This window comes from Falco peregrinus, chromosome 8 (genome assembly GCF_023634155.1).
Source record: "Falco peregrinus isolate bFalPer1 chromosome 8, bFalPer1.pri, whole genome shotgun sequence".
NCBI classification, from domain to species: domain Eukaryota; kingdom Metazoa; phylum Chordata; class Aves; order Falconiformes; family Falconidae; genus Falco; species Falco peregrinus.
Window position 1 is genome coordinate 21,385,571 of NC_073728.1, and position 25,235 is coordinate 21,410,805.

At 37.0% G+C, this 25,235-nt stretch overlaps 1 protein-coding gene across 7 annotated transcripts in view; it reads left to right on the top strand.

Annotated features, from left to right (window-relative positions):
• Window positions 1-25,235, top strand: part of TLK1 (tousled like kinase 1) — a 91,529-nt gene that overhangs the window by 57,826 nt on the left and 8,468 nt on the right. For 6 of the 7 annotated variants that reach the window (XM_055812088.1, XM_055812086.1, XM_055812083.1 and 3 more), the window contains 13 exons: window positions 806-852; window positions 1,219-1,305; window positions 2,417-2,506; window positions 3,369-3,461; window positions 4,688-4,798; window positions 6,511-6,647; window positions 7,894-8,082; window positions 15,267-15,333; window positions 18,955-19,052; window positions 22,960-23,041; window positions 23,318-23,409; window positions 23,496-23,585; window positions 24,373-24,542. In XM_055812088.1, the coding sequence (XP_055668063.1) occupies window positions 806-852; window positions 1,219-1,305; window positions 2,417-2,506; window positions 3,369-3,461; window positions 4,688-4,798; window positions 6,511-6,647; window positions 7,894-8,082; window positions 15,267-15,333; window positions 18,955-19,052; window positions 22,960-23,041; window positions 23,318-23,409; window positions 23,496-23,585; window positions 24,373-24,542 (1,353 nt within the window). The remainder of the gene's footprint in view (window positions 1-805; window positions 853-1,218; window positions 1,306-2,416; window positions 2,507-3,368; window positions 3,462-4,687; window positions 4,799-6,510; window positions 6,648-7,893; window positions 8,083-15,266; window positions 15,334-18,954; window positions 19,053-22,959; window positions 23,042-23,317; window positions 23,410-23,495; window positions 23,586-24,372; window positions 24,543-25,235) is intronic. The other variant, XM_027786373.2, reaches the window with a different exon arrangement.

Genomic DNA, 25,235 nt, shown 5'->3' on the forward strand with positions numbered 1-25,235 from the left:
TCTTAAGATGTCAGTCGTCTTAGAACCTAATAGAAGAAAGTATTCATGCCATTGGGTGAAGCATTGGTGCAATCTATGGAATGCCACATATGGGTCAGGTCCTCAAGTTGAAGAAAGATCAATTCACACCGGTGCTCCTGAAGTGTCAACACTGATTAAGATAAAAGAAATTCTGCTCTCTCATTCTGATCTGTTTATCTCCCCAGTTAACCCTGTGAGTTAGCTGATTCATCATCAGGTTGGGAAGAATGGAAATACTTGTCATCCTCCATGCCCCCACTGTTATTTGTACTTAGGGAAGTCCTTGAGCTAAACATTTGGGCATAGTAACTCATCTGGAGCATATAATAGTTATATTAATTAATAGACTTGTTTATTAATTTATTAAAAATAGTTTATTAATTAATAGAGTTAATAGACTTGGTTAATTTGATATTTTGGAAGTGGATAAGCTATGAGGTAGTGCTTGAAAAGGGGAGGGGCTCGGAGCTGAAGGTATGAATTGTAGGATGAGAGATGAGTTTTCTGGTATCTAGAAGAGGTCTAGGCTTACTGCTAAGTCTGCACTAACCTGGTTTAGGAATTGTAGCGTGACTTAATTTCTGACTTCTCAATGAATGGAATATGCAAATCTCTTTATTGTGGCCAATCCCTTGATTATTTACATAGGGAGATCACATCTCAGCACATCAAAGAAAACCATTTAACCAGTGGTAAGATTTTGCTGTTTACTGTATAGGTAAAAATGTAAGACACATCTGTAAGTAATTTAGTCAATTCTAATGTATTGATGTCTTTGTTTCAGGAAAGAATATTGGGGGACGTGGTCACAAGATTAGTGACTATTTTGAGGTAAGGTTTTTGTGTGTTTGTAAAATTTATTTTAGCTTTAAAATTTACTTTCAGCTTTTTTTGAAAGTTACAGATTTTTTGCTTGTATTGGACAGGCCTCCTGAGAGGATACTTTTTTTTTCTTTATGTAATTTTATAAGTATTAAACCTTGAAGTAGAGATGCAGTGATCTCTTGGTGCAGCCTGAGCTAAAATACAAAAAAATTCTCTCTCACGCTTTTATATAAATGGCCAAAGACTATGCTAATAAAAGTAATACAACGTGATACACAAATTCTGTGTACAGATGAACTGTATCATTTGGTAGGTGTGTAATGTATTTTGAGAAGAAGGTTGACTAATTGGAGGTTCCTATCTTCTCTATAGTACCAAGGTGGAAACGGCTCTAGTCCGGTGCGAGGCGTACCTCCTGCAATCCGATCTCCTCAGAATTCACATTCCGCTCCTTCTTCTGTAAGTTTGTGAACTTTGTAGCTGCTGGAGATACTTTCATAGTCTGAAGGTAGCATAATTGAAAAGAATCTATATTCAAGGGAAGAGTTTTCAGAGGAAGGAATCCTGAGGAGGAGTTCATTCTTGCAACAGTAACAAAACAAACAACCAACAAAAAATCAAGTTAAATATTTAACTAAATTTAAAACTAAAGTTTTCTGCTAACACAGGAACTTTTTTTCTAAAACATAATTTTTAAATACAAAGTAATAATGTAAAATGTTGAATAAATGTTGAAATGTTCTAATGATGTCTGTTCACAAGGCTCACACAGAAAAGGGGAGGATTTTTGTTGCTTTGACCCCTAACTTGGGACTTTAAAAGCTCAGGTTTTGATAAATCATAAATTTTTAAATAATTGACACCTAATTTGCCAGTATCCTTTAAAAAGTCTCTTCCTTGGTTGTGCTAATATTTTCCCCTCCTCATACGCACAATTTCAGTGTTAACATACCTACATGTGATTCTAAATGGCCAAACAGATTCTGCCAGTTACAGAAGGGGTTTGTTTTCTCTGCTGGTAGGCCTCAGCTTTTGTTCCATGTGCTTTCAACTTCAGTCTGACAATATGCAGTATAATACAGATTGTGGAATTTGTCTTGAAAACAGCCTCATTCAGACAAACTAGTGGGTTTGGGGAAGTTCCATTAATGGAATTTGTGTTCTGATCTGTACTAGCTTCCCCTTTCTGGTTCTCCCATGGGAAATAACCACTCCAAAAATAACTCACATTATTTTTGAGTTGCGAAAGCTTAGAATCAGAAAAATAAGTCTGTGTAAGACTGGCATCACCTTATGTCAGTTTTGTATTCTCTTAAATCTTTCAGTCTGTTTCCTAAAAGTGACAGCCTCAGTTTTCTCAGAGAATCTATTGCATCCTTTCTAAACTGCAAGTGATAAATAACAGCATAGTGATAGTTCTCAATGCAATGCCACGAGTAGTGTCTTCTGTAAGAAAGATACCTTATTTCCCTATTCTATGTGATTTTTCTGCCAAGAGTTGTGAACAGGGCTATGTTCATAATTTAATATTGCAGTTGTATCTAAAATCCTTTGTTTTCCTGCATTCCAGGTTCGACAGAATAGTCCTTCTCCTACTTCATTAGCTTTTGGGGACCACCCTATCACGCAACCAAAGCAGTTATCTTTTAAAATTACTCAGGTAACTTTTTTTGAGTAGAGCTATCCTGTATCACTTCAAGACTGCAGAAAAAACAGATAGATACATTTATTTCTTTGTCTTTCAACTTCTTGTAAATTCTTAAAGGCTTTCAAAACCTTTGCCTTTTAGAATCCACCAAAGCATTTTTCTGTTAAGTTCACCAGCTCATAATTTAATTTATATCTCTCTGATTAGTTTGGTATTCTGCACTTGCTTTGCTTCCAGTGTCATACTTCATGTGTAGTCAGTTGACCATGTCATCGGTAGGCTTTTGCTCAAGATTTTAGCTGTGTGTGATCTGAGAAGTAGAGGCTGTTCTTTCAGGCAGTATTTGAAGTGACAGCTGCTGTTGTCATATTGCATTTAAAGTATGACATTGAAGAAGAAAAATGAGATGGTAATCAAAATGATCAAGATATAGTTCTGTCATGACTTTCAAAAGCCAAAAGCAACTGGTTTATCCTTTCTGCCATTTCTGACATGATCTGTTCTCTTTAGCAAGTTAGTCAGAACAAGGCTCCTTCACCTGTTAACCAAACACAGAGACTTTCAAGTAATTAGCTGGCGTTGACATTCTTGCTCTGTTTTATATGCTTTTTTTGTGAACAGTAAGTTTTCAGTTAGTGATTAAGTCTTTTAACACTGTTAGTGGCTTATCCCAAATGTTGACAGTCATCCTCATGAAGAGGGAAAGCAATTTTGAATAACAACCTTCCATGTCACTTCTAAAACACGTGAAAATAAGATGTGCTGGTCTTGTTGAACGTTTTAAAGTAGTTTATTTCTCTGTGTAACAAACATGAGAAAAATAATGCTATAATTGTTAAAGGAAAGGATGAAATTTTCAAAATGTTCTTTTTAGACTGATCTCACAATGCTGAAATTAGCTGCGCTAGAAAGTAATAAAAATCAAGACTTGGAAAAGAAAGAAGGTCGTATAGATGACTTACTCAGGGTGAGTATTGGACATGGGGTAAAGATATTTATTCAGATAATTCAGATAATGAATCTGAGGCAAATATTTTAAATGTTTGAATAATCCTTGTTTTTAAAAATTACCCTGGAGTTACCTAAATTAAAAGGCAGAGTGAGGTTTTAATTTTTCTGATTTTTTTTCTGAAAATGCAAGAAGTCTATAAAATGAAATGCATAAGGTTTTTTTTTCTGCCTCTGTGCTATAACTTTTTGATGATTAAATACGTTTATAGAATTTCTGAGGGTACAAAGAAAGCTGATGCTGTTTTGCAGGCAGTTCATTAATTCCTTAACTTCATAATATAATTTCATGTGACAGGTGGGGGTTTTGTTGTTCTGTTTGTGAATAGCAGTTATCAGGGGGCCGACTGTTGGCAGTTTCAGAATGGAGGTGATTGTGACAATTATTATGGGCAATAAATAAACTACTCTTAGTAAGAAACCTGTGCTATACTGTGCTCTAAGACCTGTTTTCAGAACAAAGTCTTAATACTTGTGCTCTTGAAAGAAGTGTTAGAGAGGTGATATATAGAAATATGAAACAATTCATAGTCTGTTTAGTGTTTATATGTGCACGAGTACATATTAACACATGCAATCATACGTTACAGAATTGTACATACAGTCTTTTAGCACATGTTCAGCAGTATGGAATAGACAAACACAACCTTTTTAAAACTAAAAAAAATAATTTAGTTTTAAACAAAATAATACTGCTGTGGTGTTTTTTAAGGTAATAAGTTAAATATAATTGGAATGCAGGGAGCTTGGTAAATTTCCTACTCAGATAATTGAAACTTGTATCATTGGGAATTTTTTGTTTCCTTTTAAATCAAAAACGTTAGGATTTCACGTGACTTCAGCAATCAGGTATAAAGGATACAGAGCTAAAATTAAACTTTCAGTTTAACGCTGGAGGACTGGAAAAATGATCAGTACAGTGCTTTTATATATTATTTACATGCTGAATGCTCTGTAATACAGTATGCAGCTCAGTGTAAAGAAAGTGAAAAGGGAGCAAGGTACATCCTTCTACAGATTGGGATAGATCTGGGAAATTATATTTTTGCCTATATATATATATATATATATTATGCATATTCCTTTACTTTAGTCATGTGAAGGTAGACATCTTTATTTTCTGTGACAGCTGATTAAAAAAAAGTGTTTCAATATGTCTTTTCATATTTTGTATTTATTTGTTAGGCTAACTGTGATCTTAGAAGACAAATAGATGAACAACAAAAGCTACTTGAAAAATATAAAGAAAGGTTAAACAAATGTATTTCAATGAGCAAGAAGCTTCTAATTGAAAAGGTAAGTTTGCTGCTTTTAAAATCTTTGTGATAAAAACTGTGAGGATGCTGTAGAACTCTGTTATGATTCCTTTATTTTCATAATAACTTTTTCACATTAGTCTCTTAGGCTGAAACATCATATGTGTGGTCTTTATGTGGCAGTAAGTATTCTTGTAAGCCTGAATAGGCAAAATAAAATGTTGAGCCTTTTTCAGATCATGGAACATGTAACTACTTTAAGGTATGTGGGATGGTTTTCATCATGAGTAATTCAAATATAGGAAAACATAAAAGATAAGAATTTAGTATGTGGCAAATTTTCGGGACAAACTTTAAGAATATGATTACAGTGGATCAAAAAATTTCTGAATCTGTTGTGGAAAGGAGATAGATAAAATCTCCTTGTGAGACATTTAAGTGCCTGAGATAATTTTTGCTGTTAAAATGATAAAATGCTATGTTAGCTCAGAATTAATGGAAACAAGGAAATGGTGATCATTTACCTGCATACTACTATGAAAGAAATATTTATTTCAAATTTAATGCCAATTATATGTAAACTAACAGCAATTTCATAAAAGACAAGAATATACCGTGTTTCTCTCCCTCTTCTTTAAAACAGCCCTATTCAAAAAATAGTACTAGAAAATCATCTTATTACATATTAGGATACAAAAAAGTTCAAGGTAAACAGCCAGGTCTCTTCCCTTACACTAGCTGCTGCTGTCAGATACAAGGGCGCAGTCTGATTCATTGGAGGATTGGGGAGAGTTTCCTCACTGGCATGGCATAAATAAATTATTGCAATCCTTTGTAAGTTCTAGCATGAGGGGAACGCAGGACAATGATGCATCAGATCTGTTCAGCATGATGCTAGGTGAGCACCTTCAGACTGAGAATATCACAGAGGCCATTTTTCACAAAAGGCCATGTAGGCGGCCTCTTCATTCTAGAAGTCTGTTTGCGCAAAGATCCTTAATTCTGTCAACTTTTCACTTCTTTGTGTGTGTGATTTGGGGCCATCGGCATTTCTTTAATTGTTACAAATGCTTGCTTCTTAAGTTTCTGTCCGTCAGTGGTGTTCACAGTGGTCTGTCTTCTTGTACTGAAGCAAACTAGGCAGCCTCAGTCATTTACCACATCCCAGGGATGCTCGTGGTAGCAGTGGCTGGTTGTGAGAAGGGCATCGGCTTCTACTTCTGCAAGTGAATAGCTGACTGCAGTTAAGTCTGCTGCAGTGCGTCCCCACGTAGAGATTCCTGAGCTCAGTCAGTTCGGTACAGATAGTAACATAGGTGGTCGTTCAGGGGAGTTTCCAGGCTAAGCATGGTAGGTGCGCTCTTTCTGATACGTAAGCAGGCTTATTTAGTATAATAGACATGTACAGACATCATTATATGCCTGTATGATGCTGATACTGTTACCAGTTTTGCTGTATTTACAAATAAAATGTTTTGTTAGTTATGAAGAACAGTGACCTTTGTAGGAAAACTGAGTCCAACTCTGATTATTTTTTTATGTGCCCAAGTAGTCATTAGTACCAGTTCTAACAACTGCAGATGTTTGGGCTCTGCAGAAGTTAGAATAAGTGGAGTAAAGTAATAAAAGATATTTTCATCTACTCTCCTTTTATCCTTCCTGTAGGAAGTTGCTGGAGGAAAAAGAAGTGTTTTACTGACTTTTTGAACACTTCAGTGTTACTAAATATTATTTTTTTTGTTGTTTTCTTAGAGCACACAGGAAAAGCTGGCAAGCAGAGAGAAGAGCATGCAAGACAGATTACGCCTGGGGCATTTTACAACAGTTCGTCATGGTGCTTCATTTACTGAACAGTGGACAGATGGCTTTGCATTTCAAAATCTTGTGAAGTTAGTCAATGCCATGTTCTTAAAATTCTCACTAATTGTTAGTTCCCTCTAGTGGATTTTTTTATTACTGAGGTTCTAGGATTGGAGCAGCTTTTCATACGTTGTATTTTGCTTTGCCTTTTGAAGACTGAGAATACAGTGCAGAACTCCCTTAATCAACTGAGAGAATACTAAGGCTGGGTGTCTTTGAAAGACAGTTTGGTTTCACTTGATTTTAACTATCCTTAGAAAAGCATGAATGTGCTAAATGGGTGACACGTAATTATTCAGCTCAGCTGGTAGAAATTGCTATAAAACTGTATCAGTGATTTTACAAGCAGCTAACCGCGTATCACTGGTGATGACTGGGGTAGAAGAGATCTGTGAAGTTTTCATTGGTCACCTAAGTGCTGCCTGCGCATCCATCACTGTAGCACCTTTTTCAGGCATTCAGCTCCTCAGTGCCATGAAGGAGGAGTGACAATTCTGGCAGCCTCAGATAGGGTCTAGTGCAAGTGGATGGGGAAGAGCAGCCACCTGGAAAAGAGCTGCTGCAACACAGGTATTTCAGCAGAGATGGAGCCAAGGAAAAGGGCTCTGAGAGACCATCAGAGATGGTGGTAAAATAATTATGCAATGCCTCAAAAGTTGTTCTTTGGGAACGAGTCTGATTCAGTCTTTGGAGATAGATATGTATATATAGAGAGATATAAAAGTAATTCACCAAGATTTTAATTTTTGAAGGGCAACATATAGTCTTAGCGTTATGTGATTGCCTAGGGATTGGTTTTTTCAAGACAATCTTAAAAACCATCTGTATGTGTGTTTTACATAAAAACTGTAATTGTTTGCCATACAACCAAACTGATGATTTATTTGGGAACAGTCAGATCAAATTCAGTTTTTGGCCTTGAATAATCAAGTACTCTATTGACTGTTACATTTCTTTTGATGGTATAAAAGAAGTTATCCACCAGATATTTTTTTTTCTAGTGCAGAAATCATGTGTAACACTTTCAAAAACAAAACAAAACAACCCCAAAACAAAAAAAAACAACCCACCATATATTTCAAAAGTAAATTGTGCCTAAACTTTAGCAAAATTTTTTCCACCTCATGAGGAACATTGGCGTTCTTTTTCCTAGGAAATTTTCACATGTACAGTAAGTTTTCTAAAAATTTCTTAATGCTTTATCAGTTAAAAAGATAGTTCTTTAAAAAATGCAAAATGATGAAACTTTAATAAGGCTTTTTTTGGGGTTTACAGGCAGCAAGAATGGGTGAATCAACAAAGGGAAGACATTGAAAGGCAAAGAAAGCTCCTGGCCAAGCGAAAGCCGCCAACTACAAATAATTCTCAGGCACCATCTGCCAATTCTGAACCCAAGCAGAGGAAAAATAAAGCTGTGAATGGGGCAGAAAACGATCCCTTTGTTAGACCCAATTTACCACAGCTGTAAGTTTAACATTTCAATCAGTCTTTTACATAAATTCTCAGATATTGTCTGTGTGAGTTCTATTCAAATAACAGCATAAAAAGGCACTCAGTATATTCAGCAGCTATATTCTCACTGAGGACTTGCTGATGTTAGGGAAATTTGCACCACTGCCTATGAAGATGTCGTACAATTGCCCAACTTATTTTTGGTAAAGTCACCAGAGAAAGGCCCATTCTGTGTTTATGCAGTTCCTTCTGTTTTCCTGATCTAGAGGAGTCCTTATTCTGGTTTCCAACTCTTGTAGTGCCACTGATACCTATTGAACTTTTCTTGATCCACATTGGTTTAAGATCTTCTCCTTTAGTTAGAGACCAGTTCATTTTTCACATAACAGTCTTTAGCTGACAACAAAAGCTTTTTTCAGCCTTTACTATTTGAAGACGTGTGTCTAAAAACAAATTAAAAAAATATATTTTTTTCCCTTCTGAATGCTAGATCCTGAGAGCAACTGTCAGAAGTTACTGATCCCATTTCATATATTGACAGTGTTCAAATTTTTTGTCACTTAAACATAAAAATTGAGAGCTATCAAGGAACGCTTCATTTTTCAAGTGACATTTTTTACTGCAAACAGAAATGGTGTAATTCAAGGCACAGACAGATGTGTTCTTGACATTTGGGTATTTTAAGAAGTTGCTGCTTGCAGGTACTAGTTATTGCCCTTGATGCTAAGAGGCTGCAGCTGATAGTGGATCTGTTTCTGGTCAGCTTAAATAAAAAGTAAATAACTAGGGTTAAAAAGACCAAGAAATTGATTTATGTTACATTGCAGAAGTAAGCTATGTGTGTTAAACATGGTCACTTGTTACCTCTTACTTCTGGAGGTAGTAATTTATACCTCAGGGTCCGGGGTAAATAAATTACTGTGGTTAGATATACAAAATAAATGTTTGGACCATCAGTGTGAAGACAGCTGCATAGATTTTGCATAATGCATCATTCTTAAAGTTCACATTATGAAATTGTTTGGCTGTGACAAAAATACCATGAAAATACAGTAGTAAGGGTGGCGATGTAAGCAAATCTTGATTAGTGTTACTTGTGTATTTTGGTAGAGAGCTCAAGAGTCATTGCTCAAACTGATTCTTTAGTAATAGTGCCTACGTTTCTTTTTAGAACATAATTAATACTTCTGAATAGTACAGTAAAGATTACAGTCATTTTAAAAATACCTTTTTGTTTGAATATAATACCTTTTAATAATAAAAAGTAACATTTAAGTAATGGAGATTACCTGAAAAATGATAAAACTTCTATTTTGCCAGCTTTTGGCCATGTCTTCATTCACGTTACGTTTCCGTAATCTTCTTGCTGCTTTAGGAGGTGATAAAATACACATTTGGGAAAAAATACAGAAGACATGTTCTAAATATTAAGTAGGACAAAATTAATTCCTGATAATAGACTTCTGAATGTTTTCTGGTGTTAAGCAGTTTTAAATAATTTCCGAATGATCAAAACTTACAGATTTTCATTTCTTTTGACTTAACCAATTACATGTTAAATGGCAAGTGAAAATGCTTGGTGGCTATGAAATTGCCAAGAGAACGATCAGAATTGCCCTTTTGTATCTAATGTTAGCATAAATGTAAGCTGTTATTGAATCAAAACTGTTTTGCCTTTAAGTATCCTAATCTGATCATTATATAATCTAGATATTAGGTTGTTTGCCTATATGGTAAGCTTATAAATTTTGTTTCAGACATTTGAGAAGGTCTATAATATGTCCTGAGATCACAGACTCATTAAGCTTAGTCATGCTCTTTGGACTTTACTTCAAAGGGGTTTTTGAATGTTTGTATTTAGAATCCATAATAATTTTGTATAGTAGTAGTAGTATGTGTTGACTCCTCTGTGCTTCTCAGTACAGAATTAAACGTGTTTTGTGTATCTTCGTAAAACAATTAATAATTGTGCACATCCATTTTAGAGTAAATTTGTGGTCTGCCGTATGTAATTCCCTCCTGTTCCATTGTGCTTATCACTGTTCCTCTGTTACTTTCAAAGTAATTATCTTAATTAGTATAGCCAAATTAAGAGGTTCTCTTTATATGGGGCATGGGGCAATGCAGAGCTGCTTGAGATCAATAAACTAAACCAGCAATAAATCAGTACAACATATATGCAAGTGATTAGGCAGATCTTTTTTAAATAAACAAACAACTTGCTAGCAGTTGTTCGCAACAAGTGTCTCTACCACTGCATTGTTTGCTTTACAAAATGTCTCCTGCTGCAGGTATTGACAAGACAACATGATTTATAGCTTTGTAACAAGCAGAATTATTTAAGCTTTTTCTGAAAACAGGTGTTAACTGTTTTGAAATGGATTGAAGGTGTTGCCTGAGACTTCTTAATAAGGACATTGTTTTAGTTTAGCTGAATATACTGTTGTCTCAGATAAAAATTTAAAAGCAGAATTTTTGCATTGAAGTTACTAGTGTAAAGGTGGTCATCTACCAGTATACTGTGAGTGAATGGTGCGTTTAGTGTTTAAATAACATGCAACAGATGAGTCTGAACAGTGTCCTGGTTTTCCATCATTCTTTCCCTTTTTTGTGGCCCAAACCCAAACTAAAAAATAGTTTTGATTTTGAGTAATCTCTTTTCTACTGAGCAAAGTATCTTTCTTATTCTTAAATTTCAATTTATTCCTTTCATGTATTTAAAGAAAAAACATTTATTTGAAGTAGAGTTTGCCTTCTTAGCCTAGAAAAATTGTTCAAAAACTCTATTCCAAATTCTTTGGAGATTTGAGAGATTATAATGCTAGTACCCACTTCTTGGAAGCAGTTCTTATTTCACTAGACAATTATTTCTAGGATAAATGGTGTATTTAGTTTAGGTTTTGTAGTCCTCCTTGTGCAGCTTCAGCTGTGTCAGTTATATTCACTTCCCAGTCACCTCTTCCTTTGCTTCCCAGTTCCTCCATGGGACTCTGCATCCATCCTTCTCTCTGCGTGCAGTTTGGAATGGGAGAGCAGAGGGAGCTGGCAGAGTTTGTTACTGTAGTTGAACAAATGCATCATTTAGAGAGAGCATTCTGTTCTGTATGGAACAAATAAAAATATTTTCAGAAACTATTTCAGGCTGAAGTGCCAACAATGTGTCTGGGCTTTACAGGACAAGTAAAGACAGATCCTTAGGCAGTCTCTTTCTAAGGCAGACATGTGCAAAAAGAACTCATAGAAGGCTTTGACTTGGTCAGCGTCTGCCCATCCTTACAGAAAATCAAGGAACTAGAGTGAGAATAAGGTTGGACCAAAAAAGGAACGCTTCAGAAATTGTGGCCAAAACCTTGTATTGGACATATGCAAGGCTGTTTGGGGGGCATGGCTGCATTCTGCTGTGCCTATGTATCCAGGATGGTTTTTCAGCTGGGAGAAGGAGGGAGGAGAGATAGGCCAGGCTTGATCATCATGAAAACCAAGGTGGCTATTTTGGTTTTTTGGTTTTTCTGTACCCACTAGTAAGGGTGTTTTAATCATAGAAAGTGGCTTTGTCTGAACTTGTGAGGAAAAAGTGCAGAGCAGGTTGGTTACAGTCCATGCGTGCTGTGTCAAAGCCTTTGAAATTTGGCTATGAAGACATTGCTAAACAACTGGAAGGCCTATTTTTGCTAATTAAAAGAAAATGTTTAAATTTATGATAATCAACCCTTTCAGGCCAGGTAAGCTGTCTGCTTTCTTCCAGCTACAAGTAGAGGTGGCAGCCGTGTCCCTACATGTCACAGGAAAATTGTTACATGCACAGAATATGTCCAGTGCTTTTTTGGGAATTTCAGGAATTCATTGCATGTGTACAATAGTTCATTTGGCTGTAGACAATTAAAATGCAGCATTTCTTGCACAGTAATTTTGAGTGGAAAAGGTCACAGTCAGGACCAGACTGTTACCGGATTAATTCATGCAGCCTACTCCCAGTGCCCTTATTGCCCAACACCCATCAGATGAGCCTCCAGGCTGACTACCCAGCTAAAGTTCACTTAGTGGCTAGCAGCAGCCTATTTCTGGCCAAGGGCCCTCTGCTGTGCTTGCAGACCTTTTCGTCCTCTGGATCTGATGAGACCTGTGTTTCAAGTGTTGGAGGGGCAACCCCTCCTGCAGGTAGCGATGGTGTCTCATAGATGATTTCTGGTTTCAGGAGGTGCCTCCAGTGTGCTCCTGCCCTGCAAAAGACGGTGGGTGGATACAGGTGGGAAGCGATGGGCTGGTAGGAAGGAGTCTGTGTGCTGGATTGTTTTCAGCCTGTACAGTGGGGTGGTGGCCTATAACCAGGGAACAAACAACATGCACACTATCATTGTTTTACTATTTGTCATATGTTATTTTAATATGAATATAAAGTACAGTATCTTTATAGATAAAAAGTAATAAACTCCTACTTCTAAAAAAAAAAAGTGTTTCTGAATATGAGTGAATAAAGTTTTGTTTTTCAGAAGTAAACAAAATCCAAAGTGACTACGTCTGTGTACAGTTCAGTGGTTTCTGTGCCTTCAAAATGTGGTGGTCAGTAACAACAGTTTCAAATTGCTGTGGATCATGCTGTGTCTCTAATAGAGTTAGATTTGTAAGGAAATAGAAAAATGGAAAACAGTCATTCATCGGGATATAGCATGGAAACATGGAAAGAGTGACTTCGAATCTTAATGTTTTCAATATGACCTCTAACTTGTACTCTGTGCTCAAGAGGGCTGTTTAAGAACTTTTTGGAAGGCATTACTTGCTAGAGCTGTCTAGGCACTTTGTCGTAACTCTGCGCAGATAGCTGAGGTTTTATAAAAAGGACCAGATTTTCTGTATTATGTTAGTTTTCAGGGGATCTGTGGTTTTAGGGCTCTCTGCGTTCAATGAAAAATCTGGAAGGTCGTGTCATAAACTTTGTATTTTCAATGTGTTTTACTTGTGGTTCAGCTTTGCTAAGCCACCAAAATGCTCTTCTTCCTGAGAAGACAAATTTTACTATCTGTGTTTCTGGAAACACACAAACCTGTAATTTATACTGCAGGCGGGAATCTGGAAAGAATAATACTCAACCTCGTACACATTGACATTGATCCTTTGCCTTTTTTAATTGAGAACTTAATCCATGTTAGAGTAGTTCGCTGTTTGAGTAGAAGTATTGAAACAATGTCAGGGATGCCACTGTGAGTTGCCTAGCGTGGCCTTGGTGCTGTCTTTGATAGGGCTAGCAGATGTAGTAGGGCAGGAATTAGAGCGTTGTTTTCTTAGGTTTCTTGCTGTTGTTCGAACTGTGCAGAGAATGCATTGCTGGCTTTCTTCACTATTGAGACACCCCATTTCACATTTGCTTTAATGCCTTTTTTAAAATGTAGCGTAAATCATCTAAACCCAGAGGAGATTCTGCCAGGAAAATAATACAAATGTTTGGTCCCAAAATCTGGTACTAAGGGACCTTTTGCCTTTCTTGGAGAGGCAAATTTCCTCACTCTATTGCCTTCAGAGTGTTTGGGGATGCATGTTGACTGGAATACAAGGCTGCTTTTTATTCCAGTAGAAAAAAAAGGTGCAGGCTAACTATGTTTGATGCTTCTTAAAAGGAAAGTTCGCTTCCTTCTCAGATTCTGACAGGATGTGGTGGTGGTGCTTTTGTCACCTGATCTGGGTGTTTTTTCTATACGTTAATAGACCAGAAGGTTGATGAAATAACTACAATCTTGTGAAGCTGTTTCCAGGTTGCTGGAAATTTAGATGCTGCAGTCAGAAAAGAATCCAGCAATTTCACTAATATTCATGGAGATTATCTGGTGAACTCAAGCTTCTGTCCTGGCCAGGTCAGAAAAGGGGCAGCAAAATTCAGTATTTATGAAATCTGGAATAGGAAGGAGCTCTGTGAAAGCTTCAGAACGACCAAGTTCTATCCTGAAAAGATGCACTCCATAACAACTTTTGAGACCCAGTAAATAACAGGGTTTAGAATTCTGAAAAATAATGGTGAACTTCATATAAATTTAAAAGGGAGGAAGAAGTCTTACAGTTTATTAAGGCTTCTGCAAATTCTACTGAAGTTAGCACTTGCATAAATCTGAATTGGTGTCCTTCACTTCTGGATAAACTACTGGTGATTCTCAAGACACTCCAGTTCCTTAGACTTGCAATATGGACAGTGTGTATAGCCTTCCAAACACTTTGTGTAACTTACCTTCCCAGGACAGTTGATAATTCAACCTGCTAAAACATGGACTTTGTGAAAACATATGCTATTAGTTTTAGTTTTACATCAAGCAAGAAATAGTAGATCTAGGCAAAACTATAAAATGTTTAATTTTAGTTTGTTTGTAGGGATTTGTGTGAATCCTTTAAAGGGGAACATACCTCTTTGTCCTTCCCCATCCCCTGTTTCCCTTCATCACGCGCATATGGTTTCTTCCCTGGAACCTGAAGTCTCTTCAGTTTCTTTTCTTTGGTGGTTTGTCCTCTGTGTGTTTTCTGTTCATTTGTCAGATGAATATTGCATGCAGTCAGTTCATGGGTTTCTTAGTTACTAATCCATATGAACAGTCGAGATCCTCTGAATGATAACCGAGTTTGTGTCCTAGCAAGTCTACAGACAGCGAGGGACCAGTGAATTAATTGTAGCCAGGAATCTTTTCTCAAAGGGAGATGAAAAGAGAACAAGCAAGAGTCGCATGCCAATTCAAAACTGAATTTGTGGTCTCATGTAAAATGTAGCGTTAGTGAACTTGGAATGTATGGTTTTACACAAAGTTCTTTAAATCACAGCTCAAAAATCCAGTGTTAGCAGTCTTGTCTAGTTGGTTTCTGGATCTCCATCCTTTGGTTTGTTAAGTTTTAGAGTTCAAAACCAAACAGTGAAGTAGCATCAGCTAAAATACTGGTATGGTGATATGATTTAGGATGCACCCAGGTATTCTAACAGGCTGTCTGAGAGAAGAGAAATGGTCCAGTGGGAGAGGCAGTTAGTATTCCAGAATACTAGACACAGAGGCATTCTGTAAGTATGTTTTGACCCTGAAGTTAGAAACAAAGACAAAAAGGTAGACTTAGTATTGTGGTAGTAAATACAGTATCTTATGTTAATTATTACTGTAGTATTTGAGTAAGAATGCTATTGTTTTGATTACAGTTATATAAAAGCTATAATTACGTGTTTGTTTTTTCAGTTTGACTTTAGCAGAGTATCATGAACAGGAAGAAATTTTCAAACTTCGATTAGGACATCTCAAAAAGGTATGTGTACGGTCTGTTATTCTAAGATTTTTTTGACCATGCCTAAATCTGTAAAAACTAATATTACCAAAATAAGAAGAGGGCTTATTGAGAGCTATCTGATTAGAAAATGTAATACTAAAAGTGCTGGACAATTTTATGCCTGATAGTGGTGCTTTTGTTTTGTTTTTTGGTTTTGGGTGCAACTTGGCGTGAATGCTTGGGAGTACGGGGGAGCAGTAGTGACTCCATCCAGTGTAACACTGTACTGATTCCTTGAATCCTTCTAACAGTGGTAACAGTGATGATGCCACCAATACTGCTCTTGTTTCAGGGCTGAGGAAGTGGTGTCAGCCAAGTTTTATATATGGGCTTTTTAACTTTAGGTTTTGATCTTTAAAAAGATTGAATTTACAAACCATTTCATTTCTGAATCAATCTAATGTTTTGATCATCTACAGTATCCATTTCAGTTGTTGTCATTTAGCATGCTACCTATTGTAAGAGAGAATAGAATTTTCCTGCTTTTATGAAAAGTCTTTTTCTCTGTGTCTTAAATTATTTTTTCAGTCAGGTATTTTACTCCAGTTTTTTACTTCTGAAAAAAAAAAGCAGCACTTTTTTCTTGAAGCCCATCATTCTAATAAATCTGTGTAATGAGATAATTATGATATTAACAAACTATTGCTTACTCAAGCTTTTGAGGAATAACCTGTGAAAAGGAATGAAAGTTGAAACAGGCAGAAATACCTCGAGTGTGAAAGGAAAGTACCGTTGTCTGCTGAGCGGTAGTTCTTGAGGTGTTCAGTCAAAACCAGGTCATAGTGGTTTTCGCCTTGAAATGTTTCAAGGGTCTGTTTCAGGTCTGTTCTCATCAAATGTACAAGTCATTTGTTAAGAATCCTACTGTAATAAATTGAACTGGGCCCCTTGAGAACACCGATGCTGTTTCTAAAGTATATGACAAGAAAGTACTTGAATATGTGGTAGGGAATCTGCATATGAACTTGGTTGGTGCTAGTGGAGTAGACTGCCCACATAGTTCTTCATTGTTAATGCTTTAGAAATAGCACCAGCTTCACATGAAATTCTGTAGGGTTTTTTTTCCGTGCTTGAACTTTTTTGAAATCTAATGGAAATTGCAAGTGACATATGAAGGAAGCTGTTACAAATTTGTTTAATACCTGGATTTTGTTTTCACCTTGAACATCAGTGCCGGGATAGTCAGTATAAGAAGGAACTTCCTTGAACAAATGCCAGAGGGGAAACAAACGTTATTTATTAGCAAATCATGTTTGAATAGATCTGAAAATAATAATAAAAATACATACTTGCATTTTAATTCTTATGTGCGATAAAGATTTTGTTCTAAACTAAGAAAAACAATTTTCTTTTTACGTGGCTGTATTTCTTTCCTAGTGCTTCTTGGCTGGTTACATTTTTTTCTTCTTTCCTTCTGCATATGCTGTTTTACTGTCTGCTCCTCTTCCTTTTCACTCTCCAGATGCTTTACTGGTGCTCTTATTTTTGGTGCCCTGTACATGCTGCCACCACCAGTTTTCTTTTCCTTCTGCTCCCCAGGAAATTCTTTTCCAGCTAGCAGCTTTGGTCCTGGAGAGAGGCTCTTGTTTTCTCACTTCCTTTTATATAGCAGTGACCTGAGGCAGCTAAGCTGGTTCATTCTTGCTTAAAGGTATTCACAGCCTGAGTGTCCTAAATAACAGCTGGAAACAATGCAACCAGCCAGTTCTCTTTGGACTAACATTGGCCTATGAACCACATTTTGAGAACCACTGAATTGCATAATATATGAACAAAAAAGCCCAAAAGAGGCATAACTGATGGATTTTTTTTGTCAGCCTTTGGGAAGAACATAGACAATTGTGTGTGTAGAAGTGTGTGGCCTTTTGCAGGGGGAGAAGGGCTAGAATTCTTTATAAAGGACTATTGGGTTATGGGGAACTGCATATCAGGGTATTTAACAGAGAACTGCAAGGATAAATCTAAATACATATATAAAAAAAGAAGAGTTTAACATTGTATAAAGAGGAAAAAAGCCCTTCGCATTATGTGTTAGGAAAAGCAAATGGTCCACCCAGATCTGCTAGCAGATTAGTGTTAGTTAGTACAGCTTTTAAATTATTAGGAATTTTATTTTTGTGTTCTGAATGGATGTTCATCTAGTGTCTTGTTTTGGGATGAGAGGTTTTTTCCTTAGCTTATGGGGAGGGATTCAGGATATCCACTGAAATCATCCAGTCTGGACTCCTCAGCTCATTGGAAATGTGATATGTAATGCATGGTTTAGATTTATATAAATACAGTTGGTGTTTCAGGATGTGGTTTTATAATATACAATGTTTGGAAATACCAGCTTTACAGCATTTTCTCTGCCCTCTGCTGACTTCCATCTTCATCCCCTTGTGCCATGACTTGTTGCCCTGTTGCTTTTACCAGCACCACCAGATTGTGCAGTCACAGTGTAAATTGGATTGTAGAACTGATCTAGATTCTTTCCAAAACCAAATATGTATAGGTTTTTGAGGCTTGCTTTTTTTCTTTTTCTTTTTTTTTTTTTTAAAAAAAGAAAAGACTGATTAGTTTTCCAGTTTGGTTCATCGTGTGGCTGTACAAGAGGCTGTGCCAAAGTAACAAGAGATGATGTGGGGCATTGCTTCCACTGGCACTGCTACTAAAAAAATACGTATCAGATGCCAGGCCCTCTTTTTCCTTTTCAGCTAGAATAATTCCAAAATGGTGAGCTTTCTGATATGGACTAATTTTGTCTCCCCTTTATTCAAATTTCCAAGTTCTAGAGGTACTAACTCTGATATCGATACAACCCTTTCTACAATGTCTTTCAATGAGTATACATTTTTTACTTCGAGTATAGATACATAGGTTTCCACAAACCAGGCATTGTGAGTTCTTTCCTTTTATAGAGAATCTGAATAAACAACTGTTCCAGTGTTCCCTAATATGTAGCATAAAGATGAGATAATTTTAAGTGCTGAAATTAGTTAGGGAATGTGCTCATACCTGACACGCTTCTTTTGAAATTGCATTCAATCTTAGACAATACATATTCTGCATTTGTAATTTTAATAAGGTACAAATGGGAAAATATTTTTAAATTAGCTTGGGTTTGGTGTTTTGTATCAACACCTTAACATTTCTGCTGTAATAACATTCTTTTATTCTTTTTGATTTGCACTTCAGCTTGAAAATATTTTAAATGTCTTTTCTTAATTTGTCGGTTTGTACAAAATCTATAACTGCACATATCTGTTTTTTCTTCTTTGTACATCAATTTCAGACCGCTTCCCAGATAATTTCTCTCCTTGGCTGAGGTACAAAACCCAGCTGCCTATCATTGCAAATAGCATCCCTACAGTGCAGAACAAAACTGTGAGCATCCCATTACCTGTGGGTTCATGGACAGAAAGGTTCCTTGAAACAGGCTTTTGCCTTATCTTTCTGAATTTTTCTGGCTTTAAGAGAAAAGCAGTGCTTTTCTTCTAGTTCAGCAGGGTTTTGTAATGTAATGTTCCTCCATCACCACTAGTATTGATGCAGGGGTAAAAATATCCTTTTCAAATGGGGAGTAAATGAGCTTTTATATTTCATTCTTTTCATTTGCAGGAAGAAGCTGAAATACAAGCAGAACTTGAACGTTTGGAAAGAGTTAGGAATCTTCACATAAGAGAACTGAAAAGAATAAATAATGAAGATAATTCACAGTAAGAGACTTACTGTCTTAGTTTTGCATGTCTGTTTTTAAAGTAAGGCTCTAAAATCACATTCTACCTAGAGAGGAGGGGCTCGCTCATAAGTTGTTCTTTGGTTCTCTTTGTTTATGTATTTTAAACACCAACTTACCTAAACTTTAAAAAAAATAGAATTGCTTATAATTTGGTAAACTTACTAATGGTTTTGTTGAATATGTAAGAAATAACGTACATACACAGCTTATACTGCAGAAGAGCTAAAAATTGCTAGATGATTTTACTAGGCTGAAAAAAATACTTGTAAGGGAACCTAATGCAATTCACTTAGCTGACACTAATGCAAGAAAATGGCGGGGGTGTTTGATGCAACAGCAGCAATTTCACTATGCAGTTAAAATTAGCTTTGGTTTTGTTGCACTGTAATTTCATTCCTACTTGGTACAGGTACATAGTATTAAAAATATGGGTTATGTTAAATTTTGCTTTGTACTTCAGCTTGCATGGCAATATATCATCATGTTAAATTTTTATTTAAGATTAGCTATTACTATGTAGATTTGAAAGTAATAATTGCATAACTAACAAAACCCAGTCTGTTTTCCGTTACGGCAAACGCGAACACTAACACTATGGTTTCACCAGCACTTTAAGATGACACTGTTGCATGGAAGTAACTGGTTCTGCTTCTCCCTGACTACGTATGCCCTTGCCCTCTTTCCTTTCACATGCTTGCAATGGCAACGTCTTTACTAAATAGACACTGGAAATTGATCCAAGTTAAACCTTGGATGCATTGGGATCCTGGGGTGCATTAAGAGGAGTGTGGCCAGCAGGTGAAGGGAGGTGATCCTGCCGCCTCTGCTCTGCCCTGGTGAGGCTGCATCTGAAGTGCTGTGCCCAGGGCTGGGCTTCCCAGTTCAAGAGAGACAGTGTGACAGGACTCCTCTGTTGGAGAGGGGCCAGCGGAGGGTGATGAGGATGGCTCGGGGACTGGAGTGTCTCCTTTATGAGGAAGAGCCGAGACCTGGGCCTGTTTAGCCTGGAGAAGACTGGAGGAGGTGATCTTATTACTGTCTACAAATACCTTAAGTGCAAGTGTCAGGAGGATGGGGCCAGGCTCTTTTCAGTAGTGGCAAGCAACAAGGGGCAGTGGGCACAAACTGCAACACAGGAAGTTCCACCTGAATATGAGGAAAACCCTCTTTAGTTTGAGGGTAACGGAGCACTGGAGCAGGCTGCCCAGAGAGGTTGCAGAGGCTTGTTCTGTGGAGACATTCAAAAGCCACCTGGATGTCATTCTCATTCTGTACAACCTGCTCTAGGAGAGCCTGCTTGAGCAGGGGGTTGGACTAGATGGTCTCCAGAGATCCCTTCCAACCCTGACCATCCTGTGATTCTGTGAAAACCAGCTCCTGTGGTTTCTTTTTCTGGATTCATTTTAACCCCAGATCAATTTCCTTGTGTAGTTCTTTGCCCCAGCTGCAGAAATGTTTTGTGCTGCTGTGAGGAGAGAGGGCAATGCAAGGATGGAATGAGCAGCCAGGGGGAAGGAGATGATGGGACTGGGCTTCTTTCTTTCTGCGGTAGTAAATATTTGTGAAACAGTAGCCTTAAGACTTCAGGATTCAACTTTATTTTTTTTACTTTTTAGACACAGTAGAATTATATATACAGAAATACTTAAATGTTAAAGCAACAAGATGTGAAATTGTGCTCAGTTGTTTCAGTGGTCCCCATACCTACCCTGCAGGAATACAGAAAATTTTTGTTACCATTTAGTGCTAATTGGTAGCTAAACTGGTGTTGTATTTTGGATGTGAAAAATAGTGGCTGTTGATGCTTGGAATTCAATGGCAGAATACTTTCTTTTAAAAATAAATGCCCTACAACAAATAAACAAGCCATTCTTTGCAGGTTAAATTATAACCTTTTTTAATCTTATATATTTGCATTAAAAGAAGGTGTTTTTTTTTAAAAAAAAAGGGGGGGGGGTATCCTTCATGAAGTAGTAAATGCCACAGAAAAAGGACAGGCTTTGACTGTGTAAACATTTCATATGTGGGGCAGAGAATGTCCAAATTACAGTCCCAGTTGAAAGCAGAGTTCCAGGTCATGGACAAGCAGAATACTGCAGTTTCAGTGCTCATTTTCTGCAGTCAGTGTTGACACATTTCATGGTACAGAACAAAAAGCTTTAAGCTGTGTGTTTGTGGTTTTGTGGGAGTTTAGACTTGAGGGTTTACGGAGTGGCCAAGCTGCAGCTTACACTCATAATGTAGAATATAGAAGCAGTGGAGTGGTATTTTAGGTCTGGGTCCCTGCAGTTTTTACTAACACATCTTGGCAACTTCGGCACTTGGTAAGAGGGAGGGTTCTGAAGTAGAGCAGCTGTTGGGTCCTGACTCAAATCCTGTTGGGTTTTCAGCTTCCAGATGCGGAGCCCTCTTTCTTGTTCTAGCAACATTCCCTTCTACATCTCTTGCTCATGTACGCCCTCCCCAAGTGTCCCATATGCAGTAGGCAGCAGACTCACCTGTTCAGGGTTCCAGCCTTGACATAGGAAGTATTTCCAGCCATAGGAAAATTGCCCAGTTTAGAGATGGGTAAATTTGTATGTCTGCGTGTGATCTTTACCCCACTGCACTGGGATAACAGGACAAGTTGAGAGTGTGGGTTAGGGTTTCACTGTCTGGATTTAGAGTCCGTGTGATGCTGGGACTACCTGCAAGGTGCAGGTCCTGAGCCATGGAGAGCCACACACGGTCGCAAAAGCAGCAGTGGAGAGGGGAGGTGGTAAGGTTCACAAGATTGGCCCTACTAGAAGCATACATGTAATAGAAGGACTAAGAAAATAAGAATCTAAATTTGTCAAGTGTGGTTTTAAAGAATTGAGCTACTGGTCAGATGACATCAATTGCCTAATGTTGCTCTCTCTAAATTTGTTATTTCTGAGTGCATTACTTACTGTTCAGGATTTTGTAAAGAAATTCCTTTAACATTGAAATATGTATTTTCGTAGTGAGGAAAGGGAAAGCTTTATTTTTTAAGGGGCACAGAAAGCAAGAATATGCATTTTCCTTCAAACACTTTACTAGCTATGACCATGCCTCCAGAACTGTAGGGAACATGGAAGGGTGGGATAGCCTATTGCCAGACTAGCTCTAAACCCTTCCTTAAAGTTTTCTATGGAATTTAATTGGCAGCTGGCCCTAGATTCATGAGTGTATTTGTCTTATCATTGCATTAGGAATATGGTGAGTATTCGCTTCCCTTCCCCTGGTTGGATGGAAGGATGTATTTTTGTCTTCAGCACATTTCAGGAGACTATGGTCCTTTGCTCAGTCCCACAGCATCATTTTGTGTTTGGAAGGAGTGTTTTCTTGGTTTTGATTAGAGTAAAAGCAGATAGTCAGTCCTTTGGTGTGTTTTCCCCATATTGCTGTTCATTGTTTGTTAACTTCTTAGTGTTATATAGAATTCATTTTTGTTAAAAAGAAGCAGGTATGTTCAACAGATATGGTCCTGTTTGATGTGAAATGGGAAGAATACCCTCCTTGTCTGTTCCAGAAAGCTGAAGTTTGAGGCTGCTTTAAAATTTGGCACAACAAAGAAAGTGTCCGTGTACCACATGTTTAAATTTAAGGATGTTTTTCTGGCAAAAATAGAAAGAAATAACAAAAAGTTTACCAGAATTGACTGATTTGACAATGGTATTGTGATAGCACTTGTACACAGAATAGTCAAAAAGTATGAAATCGGTCACATTGTTTGCCATAAGGTTAGTCACGGTGTCAGCATATTAAATACTGCTAGTAAAAAGAAACCTCCGTTTGAGAAGTAATGCTAAGACGTTTACATTTTAGACTCTTTATTTGTATAACTTAATTAGAATTAAATCTTTTTTTTTTTCTCTCTGTAGATTTAAAGATCACCCCACATTGAATGAACGGTATTTGTTACTCCATTTACTTGGCCGAGGTGGCTTCAGTGAAGTATACAAGGTAGAGTGTGTTGGGTCTGCTATATCTGATGTTTGAGCCACGTATATATTTTTACATTTCATTTTTGAGGGGAGGGAGGGAATCTAAATAAGCAGAAGGATTGTAATGTAGTATACTCTTTAAACACTGGTTGAGCAAACTTCGATTAACGTGTGGAGAGAGGTAACATTACAATAGACTTGTGAATTAAATGCCAGGTTTTTTCCTCTCTTTATTGGGTGTTATTTTTATCATCTTTGGTTATAACTTTCCCATATTTTTGGGTTTCTTTTTTAGGCTTTTGATCTTTATGAACAAAGATATGCTGCTGTGAAGATTCACCAGCTTAACAAAAGCTGGAGGGATGAAAAGAAAGAAAACTACCACAAGTAAATATTAATGACTTACGCTTCATATGTTAAATTGAATAGCATTTTATTGTTTGTAGAAGGTTAATATATCCGTCTTCTTTTAGACATGCCTGCAGAGAGTATAGAATACACAAAGAACTGGATCACCCCCGGATAGTTAAACTGTATGACTACTTCTCCCTGGATACAGATACGTAAGTACATAAAATGATACATTTTCTAGAACTTGGCAAGGATTTTAGTGGTGTGTACTAGATAAACAGAAATGAAGATTATTTGAACAAAAGTATGTTCTTGCTTTCAGCCAAAGCATTTAGGGTTTCCTTGAGGGGACATTAAAAAAAAAAACAAAAAACAAAAAACAAAAACAACAAAAAAAACCCCAAACACACTAGTTGCAGGATTTTCTTTCAGCTAAATATTGCAGACCTTCTATGAAGTGTTGAAAACAGTTTTGCAACACTTGACTAGCAAGCCCTACAGGATGTCGTGAGGGTGTAAGGGATGTGCTGTAATATTTTTGGGTAGAGCAAGGGCTGCTGCAGAGCAGCTCTGAAAGGTTGCTGTAGCTTAGACAAGTTTCCAAGATTAAATGACATCAGAAGCATTTATCACCCTAAGTGTAGCCCATAGTCACAGGGCTGCACCTCTTTGCATGAAATGATGGCACATCTTAAGGAACAGTGAATATATTTTTCTATTTAGAAACAAGCCTACATAAATAAGTGGAGGGGGGTTTTGTTAACCTCTCTTCAGTATGGATGCATTTTCTCTTTTGGTAAGTATGAATATTCTGATTGATGTCAGTTTCCGTAAGCCAATAGTTATGCCATGTGTTCTATTAACAATTTCATTCATATAGTTCAATATTCAGGCAGCCATTCTTAAACTTGCCAGTATCAAACTGGGTTGTCACATCTCCATTTCTCATTGTGCAGTTTGATATGTTATTTAATTTTGTCTCTCTGAATTCTGCTGTAGGTTTTGCACGGTGTTAGAATACTGTGAAGGCAATGACTTGGATTTCTATCTCAAGCAACATAAATTGATGTCAGAGAAGGAAGCTAGGTCCATTGTAATGCAAATAGTAAATGCACTACGGTATCTCAATGAGATCAAGCCCCCTATTATACACTATGATCTTAAACCAGGTAAATGAGGAATGTTACGATTGAAAATGTAACCTTTTTTTTATCATCCTTTATTTTCTTTGTAATTCGTGCCTGGAAATACCAAAATTACCTTTGTATGTCAAGCTTATTGTAAGCAACTGAAAAAAGCGTGTACTTTTCTTTCTAGTTCTATTGCCAAAATCATCTGTCTTTTCTTTGGAAAAAAGTTTGTCGTAACTTTTCTGCTTCATATTATGTTGATTTGAATTTGTAAAAAAAAATCATATAGCACATAGATGCATATACTGGTATTTAGCACTGTAATCAGTTCATTAGTTGACTCAGTCCTGTCTGATCGTTGTGGAATGCTGGTGTGTAAATAATTTTTCCCTTGGGTATTTCTTAACCTGTGAAGGATTGAAATAGGTAATCAATCACTTTCAGCATCCTAGCATAAGCACTTCAAAACAGGACTTTACAGAAGTATTCTTTACAATTAATAATAAGCATTGTCATAAACGATATATTCTGTCTTGATTCCATGCCTTTGTTTTACCACCTTGCATGAATGATGCTTGTATTCTTTATGTACTTTAGTCTGCTACACTTCCAGGTGTGGGGTTTGTAATGTAACTCAGTGCCAGCCTGTTTGCTTGCTGCTGTATAATAAATTGTTCATACAGATTTCTGGCATATTATGGAATTGTACAGAGTGTATTCTTAGTCTCATTA